Source organism: Rhinopithecus bieti, unplaced genomic scaffold (assembly GCF_001698545.2).
Source record: "Rhinopithecus bieti isolate Rb0 unplaced genomic scaffold, ASM169854v2 scaffold_2432, whole genome shotgun sequence".
Lineage (NCBI taxonomy): Eukaryota > Metazoa > Chordata > Mammalia > Primates > Cercopithecidae > Rhinopithecus > Rhinopithecus bieti.
The window spans coordinates 2,812,603-2,820,208 of NW_016804136.1; the positions used below are offsets into that span (position 1 = coordinate 2,812,603).

The window sequence follows — 7,606 nt, forward strand, 5'->3', positions numbered from 1 at the left end:
AGGAGTTTGAGCCCAGCCTGGCCAACATGGTGAAACCCTGTCTCTACTAAAAAAAAAAAAAAAAAAAAAAAAAAAATTAAGCCAGGCATGGTGGCACGTGCCTGTAATCCCAGCTACTTGGAAGGCTGAGGCAGGAGAATCCTTTGAACCCAGGGGGCGGAGATTGCGGTGAGCTGCGACTGTGACATTGCACTCGAGCCTGGGCAACAAGAACAAAACTCCATCTCAAAAAAAAAAGAAAAGAAAAAAAGAAAATTGAAAATTGCAGTGTCACAGTGAGTAAGCAGGCTAGTGGTAACAGGAACAAAGAGAGGCACAATAAAAGGTGTGGTCATTGGAGTGGGTTTATAATTCTCACCTGAGAAGAAACACGGCATTTCAGCTGGTGTTGCTGCTCCAGGGAAAGTTCTTCTACTCCACCGACTCTCTCTTTTCCTGGTGACATGGCCAGCAAGAAAGTAATTACAGTGTTTGGAGCAACAGGTAAAAAGTCTTTAATTTTTAGGGCCTGCTGACTTTGCTCACTCTCTTGTCTTCCTGTTTGTAATTTCAGAGCCTGCAAGAGTGGGCTGAACAAAGAGCCCTTTGGAAGAAATTTTTTAAAGTATCCTATTGCTTTAGTTCTTGATGTGATAAAGGGGTGGCATGATTTGATTTGTAACTTGATCTCAGCAGGACGACACTGACGTTATCTCCCTTTCCCAATCATGGGGCTAACTTCTTGGTGTAAGCTAAAGCTTACATAAGCTATACTCTGAAGTCTTCTCTCCACTCACTTCCTAATAAGCAAAAGGTACAAGTGTGAGAGGCCTGTGGGTTTGTAGTGAATATCCAACGCCTGACCAATCTTCCAGGGAGTCTGCAAGCATGCAGTGTGGGGAGTTTACCTTCCTGACTCTGTTACAGTTTGTTCCTCAACAGTCAGAGCCATCTTTGCACAATGTAAATCAAATCAGGTCATTCTCCTTCAATCTATTCTCATTTCAGCCTCCCAAGGATCCATGTGAAACTGTCAGATCATGTCAGGTCTCTGCTCAAAACCCTCTAAAAACTCCCAGCCCCATGGCACTCCCAGTAAAGTGCAAAGTCCTGCTAATGCCCTGCAACAGGGCCTTGGAAATGCCTTATCAGACCTCTCTTCCTGCCACTCTTCCCTCACTTGCTTCATTACCCTGGCTTGCTTGCTGTTCCTCCAAAACACCCCCACAATACAAAGCCTCTGGCCTTTGTATTGGCTGCTTCTTCAACCTAGAATGATCTCCCTCTGTTACTATCTCATCTTGAATTGTAGTTCCCATAATCCCCACATGTCATAGGAGTCACCAGGTGGAGATAAATCAATGTTGGGGGTGGTTCCCCCATCCTGTTCTCATGATAGTGAAACGGGAGAGTTCCCTGGTCCCCTGCCACAGGATGTGCGACGGGGGTGTGGCTCTCTGTTCTGCCACTGCAAGCTCTAACCCTTTAAGGGAGGGGGAGCATGCATATAGGCAGGTGCAGGAACTGGGACAAGTGCTTTTGGGCTCCCGCCCTATGGCAGCATCTAAGGGTAGGTGTCTATAACTTTCAAAGCCCAAGTGTGCATGTGTTACAGTGCACTCTTTTAGCCTTGCCATCTGCAGGTGGTTTAAGGGTTAACCAGCTCAGTGAACCCTCTGCCTTTTTGCAAAAGGAGGGGGCTAGTGTGACAGTTTTCTATATCCCAAGCTCATCCAGCATCCCAGAAGAATCGGGTCACACATGGACTTGAAGGATGAATGCAGGGGTTTTATCGAGTGGTGAAAGTGGCTCTCAGTGGGATGCATGGGGAGCTAGATAGGGGATGGAGTAGGAATATGACCTTCCCCTAGAGTTTGGCCAATTCTGCGAACATCCCCACCCAAACTCCTCCTGACATTCCTTCTCTTCTCTCCTCTGCTGCATCATTCTGTCATCTGTTTGTCTCCTCGTCTCCTAGTCTGCTTCTGGAGCCTGGGGTTTGGGGCTTATATGGGTACAGGATAGGGGGCATGGCAGGCCAAAAGGCAACTTTTGGGGTTCAAAAACAGGAATACTTATTTCTCACTTAGGACAGCAGGTATCCAGGCTTGAGGGTGGGGCCTTTGCCAGGAACCGCCCTCTTCTACCCAGTATTTCCCTGTCTCCTGTTCGTGTCAATAGTGAGTTAGTTCTCACGAGATCTGGTGGCTTTACAAGGGTTTTCCCCCTTCACTGGGCACTCATTCTCTCTGCTGCCACCCTGTGAAGTGGTGTCTCCTGCCATGGTTGTACGTTTCCGGAGACCTCCCTAGCCATGTGAAACTGTGAGTCAATTAAACCTCTTTTCTTTATAAATTACCCAGTGTTGGGTATTTCTTCACAGCAGCGTGAGAAAGGGCTAATACAGTTACCCACTGCTTTCTTCCTCATGTCATTCAGGTCTCTGCTTAGATGTTACCTTTTCCATGAGGACTTTCCAGACCTCTATATTTGAAATTGCAACTCTGCTTCCACCCTGCCCATGTCTGGCTCCCTTCCTTACTTGATTTCTTCTATTTCTGCCTGTCTTTCCACACTAGAATATAAGCTCTATGAGAACAGGGATTTGTCTGGAGGAAGTCAAGGGCTAAAACAGGAAGCAGAGCGAAATAAATTATCAAAAATCAACAGTCAAGTATGATATTAAAAGGAGAAGAAGAGGCGATGGGGTCAGGGATGACTCTATTAAGCATTAGGGTGATGGTAAAGATGTTGGCTTTTCCTGAAAGAGAAAAGTGATCGAAGGGTTTGGTTTCTTCAGTGTGTTTGTGTTTAGCTACAGGGTCTCACTGTGTTGTCTGGGTTGGAGTATGGTGACTCTCACAGGAGCCATCATAGTACACAGCCTCAAACTCCTGGGCTCAAGTGATCTTCCCGCCTTAGCCTCCCAAGTAGCTGGGATGGCAGGATTGCAACAGCATGCAGGCATTGAAGGATTTTGACCAGAGGAATGACATGACTTTGGTGTTAAAAGGATCATTTTAGCTTATACTTTGTGAAGGGACTATAGGGGGTAAGAACTGAAGCAGGGAGGTGGTTGTCATAAAATAGGCAAGATGATAGTAGCTTAGATCAGGGTGGTAGCAATGAGGTTGTGGAGAGTGGTTAGATTCTGTGGAGGTTTTAAAAGCAGAGTTGGCAGGATTTGTTGTTGGACCAGACATCAGGGGTAAGAATGGAAGAGTTGAAAATGACTCTGAAGTTTTATGGCTTGAGTAACTGGAAGAATGAAGTTGAGATTCACTGAAATATGGGAGACAGTGGGGAGGAGGAGAAGGTCAGGAGCTCCTTAAACTTGAATTGGTCTCATTAAACTTGAATTGCCAATTAGGCATCCAGAGACTGGGGAAGCAGTTGGATAAGATTTTTGGGAGTGGCCAGTCACTCTATTAATTCTGTCTCCTAAATCTCTCTCAGATTTTTTCCATTCTCCCTCTTAGAAGCTTTTTCCACACTCATTTGCCTTCTCTCTATGTTCTACCTTTAAACAGAATCATCTTTCAAATCTGATTAATTTTTCAAACCTTGTAGCCAGCTACTACCACCTTGTATCACATTCCTGTTCTCCTTCATTACTGCCCAAGATGTAAGCCCCTCTGGTTTTTAGTCTTAACCCTATATTTCTCCATGCATCCTTTCCCTGACCCCACATCTCAGACTCCCTTGCCTCCAAAACCTTCTCATGGTACCCTTCTGTTCCAACATCAGCATCTTGCTAAATGACCCCTCAGCCTCTTTGAATAGATGGTCACTTGACTTTTCTCTCTCAATCCTCCCTGCTCATCATCACCACATCCAGTTAATCACCAAAATCCTGTTGATATCATCTTGTCAAGGAAAATAGGGAAAGACTTTGGAATGGGAAAAAAAGACGGCTGGGTGTCCTTGCCCAAGGCACCATTATCAGTTTTGTGAGCCTTTCCTTGTTTTTAAGATATTTATAACTCTATAAATTGTAGCAAATAGATAATAATGCAACAGATTCTTATCCATAGAAATGCAAATGAAGGCTGGGTGCAGTGGCTCACGCCTGTAATCCCAGCACTTTGGGAGGCTGAGGTGGGCTGATCATGAGGTCAGGAGTTCTAAACCAGCCTGGCCAATGTGGTAAAACCCCGTCTCTACTGAAAATACAAAAATTAGCAAGGCGTGGTGGCGCATGCCTGTAGTCCCAGCTACTTGGGAGGCTGAGGCAGGATAATTGCTTGAACCCAGGAGACGGCAATTGCAGTGAGCTGAGACTGTGCCATTGCACTCCAGCCTGGGCAACAGAGCAAGACTCTGTCTCAAAAAAAAAAAAAAAAGAAAGAAATGCAAATGAATTGTGTCTGGTGGACCACAATTGATCATTGCCTAGAGGATATTGACTGGTTTTGTCCCTAATTGTACATTCATTTTAGCATTTTGGCATTCTTGATTGCCTACATATATGTGTGTTCTTTGAATTTTTCTTATAACATTGTACTGGTTCCCTCATTAATTAATGAGTTAGATAGAATTTTGACACATTCATTTTATGTGTGTATAAATTATTATTTACTCTTTAAAAATGTATCCTTTAATATTCTGAGTATCTCTTAAATTTGCATTATTCCCTCCACCTGAATAACCCCTTCTAGCACAGGTCAACCTTTACCTAGATTGTTTTAAAGCCCACTAATTGTACCCTTGTCTGTGGTCTCTCTATCCTATTCCACACTCTCTATTAACCAGAGCACTTTCCCAGCATGTAATTCTGAACATATTGCTTAACTTCATAAAATCTCCTGTTCCCAGAACAAAGTGCAGCCCTGTAGACCTATTTTACTTCTCTAGCCTCATGTGTGACATTGACCTGCAGTTCTCAGTCAGATTCATTTCAGTTCTCTGAATTCACTGCCTTCTCTCTCACCTCTGGAATAAAGCACTTGCAATCCGCTTTGCATGCAACACACTCCACATGCCTCTCCCAATTCTTGCCTGTTCTTTAGGGCTCACCTCTGTTACCACTTCCTTCAGGAAGCCTCCCTCTAGTCTGGGTTAGATGCTCCATTTATGTCCTCCTCTGGAGCCTGTATTCTCTCAGTCCCTTTCCCCCTCCCCTAATAACACATATTACACAGTATTATAATTGCTCTTTAATGATCTCCCCTGCTAGTCTGTAAGCTCTGTGCAGGCAGGTGCCATGTTCAGGTTTGAATCCTGAAATCCTTACCTAAGCAGCTATAGGATCTGGGGTAAATCCTTGAACTCTTTAGGCCATAATCCAACCTATTAATAATGTCTTTCATAAATTTTATCGTATATCCAACATGTTCAAACCTGCTATTGTTTACCACTACATCCCCAGGGCATAGCACAGCATGTAAGAGTCATTCACAAACATGGTCCCAGGACAATAATAGAAACTTTCCTATAAAAATCCTTTTCAAGGACCATGACCCACCCCACCTATTCCAGCACCCCCCAACCCCTGCCAAAAGCACAAATTATACTCAAATAGAAGGTACTTCAGTTTGTTTAGGTTTTATTTTATAAAGTCAGAGTAAAATATTCAACTTACCTGCTTTTTAATTGTGAATGATTCCATATAATGGCCAGATGAAAAAAGGTTTTGTTTTATTTTCTCTAATTTATAAAGAAAAAAAGGTTTATTTGATTAATGATTCTCGTGGCTGGGAAGTTCAAGATTGTGCATATGCATCTGATGAGGGCCTCAGGCTGCTTCCACTCATGATAGAAGGTAAAGGGGAGCTGGCATGTGCAGAGATCACATGGAGAGAGAGAGGAAGCAAGAGGAAGGGTGGAGGTGCCAGGCTCATTTTAACAACCAGCTCTCAGGAACTAATGGATAAGAACTCACCCCTGAGGGAGGGCATTAATCTACTCATGAGGGATCTGCTCCCATGACCCAAACACCTCCAGTTAGGCTCCAATATTGGGAATCACATTTCAACATGAGGTTTGCAGGGGACAAATATCCAAACCAGCACCCAGTGTTCTGCAATTTCACAGTGATGTGCATAAAACAGGAATTCATTTGTCATTGTATTGGGCACTCAGTGACCTCTCAGTTTGGAAGCTCAGTTAATATCCTTGGACTCAGAGAAATTACTATTTTCTTAGATAATTTCAATACCTCCATCTGTTTTCTCATTCTGTAATTCCCCTGGCTTGATCTTCTAATTATTTTTCTCTCTCTTGCTTGTTCTCTTTCTCTTGTCTCTTCTTCTCCTCTTTTTGGGCCAATATAGCGTCTGGAATGCAAAACCTTTTCTAATCTCAGAGGATATTAATTCAGAGTCTTGCTCTGTCATCCAGGCTGGAGCACAGTGGGGAGATCTTGGCTTACTGCAACCTCTGCCTCCCGGGTTCAAATGCTTCTCCTGCCTCAGCCTCTCAAGTAGCTGGGATTGTAGGCACCCGCCATCACACCTGGCTAATTTTTGTATTTTTAGTAGAGATGGGGTTTTACTATGTTGGCAAGACTGGTCTCAAACTCTGACATCAAGTGATCAGCCAGTTTCGACCTCCCAAAGTGCTGGGATTACAGGATTGAGCCACTGTGCCCAGCCCCAGAGGATATTAATTCTTTTTAATTTTTTTTATTCAGTTCTCTGGACTGTTTCTGTTTCCATCAGTTTGTTTATTTTGGGTTTGCCTTTCATTTTGGGGGCTTTCCTCAAACATATGATGAACTTTGACTGTCTGTTCATATTTACTAGTAGACAATTTACTACGAAATTTACTATGAAACCCTGTGTGCAAAGACAGAGCTCACTGAATAACCCCTGACCCTCCTGTAGGGTTATCAGTGGTGTATTAGCTGGGGTCCCACAAGAAACAGGTGCCACACTCCTTCAGAGAAGCTGAGAACAATTTAATAACAGTGGACAAGGAAGACAGCAATAAGGAATAAGTAAGCAACAAGAGGAAGGAGAAAAGGGCAAGAAAGATGACCAGAACTTATGGACAGTAGCGATGTGAAAGGGGTCATCTCTCTTGCCCTTGGGTCTCTGGCTGATGTCTCTCATTGCCCAGACCCAACCTGAGGGCACGAGAGGGACTCCATGAGGATCAACTGTTGAGTGCACTAAGTAGAACAGAGAAAGTGAATATGGAGCTGGAAGCACAAAAAAGTATCCAGGACAGGTATCCAGCCAATGTGATGGAGGAACCCAAATGTTAGTAACCCGACATAGCATCTGGCCTATATCACAGGATATTCCATAAATATTTGCAGGGTTAATAAATCAGGCAAGTAATGATCATATCATAATCGGCTTTGAATGTGGTAAAAAATTTTTACAAGTTTTTTAATTTCTAGAAAAATATAGACCAGGGTCAGGTACAGTGGCTCATGCCTGTAATCCCAGCACTTTGGGAGGCTGAGGTGGGTGGATCACCTGAGGTCAGGAGTTCGAGACCAGCCTGACGAACATGGTGAAACCCCACTTCTACTAAAAATACAAAATTAGCTGGGTGCATGCCTGTAATCCCAGCTACTTGGCAGACTGAGGCAGGAGAATCGCTTAAACCCAGGAGGCAGAGGTTGCAGTGAGCTGAGATCGCACCATTGCACTCCAGCCTAGGCAACAAGAACAAAACT

At 43.9% G+C, this 7,606-nt stretch overlaps 1 protein-coding gene across 1 annotated transcript in view; it reads left to right on the forward strand.

Moving 5' to 3' along the window:
• Window positions 1-210: 210 nt before the first annotated feature.
• The window catches only part of LOC108525476 (nmrA-like family domain-containing protein 1), a 20,957-nt gene continuing 13,561 nt past the window's right edge, over window positions 211-7,606 (forward strand). The window contains exon 1 of the mRNA XM_017866443.1: window positions 211-483. Within this exon, the coding sequence (XP_017721932.1) occupies window positions 444-483 (40 nt within the window). The 5' untranslated portion in view covers window positions 211-443. The remainder of the gene's footprint in view (window positions 484-7,606) is intronic.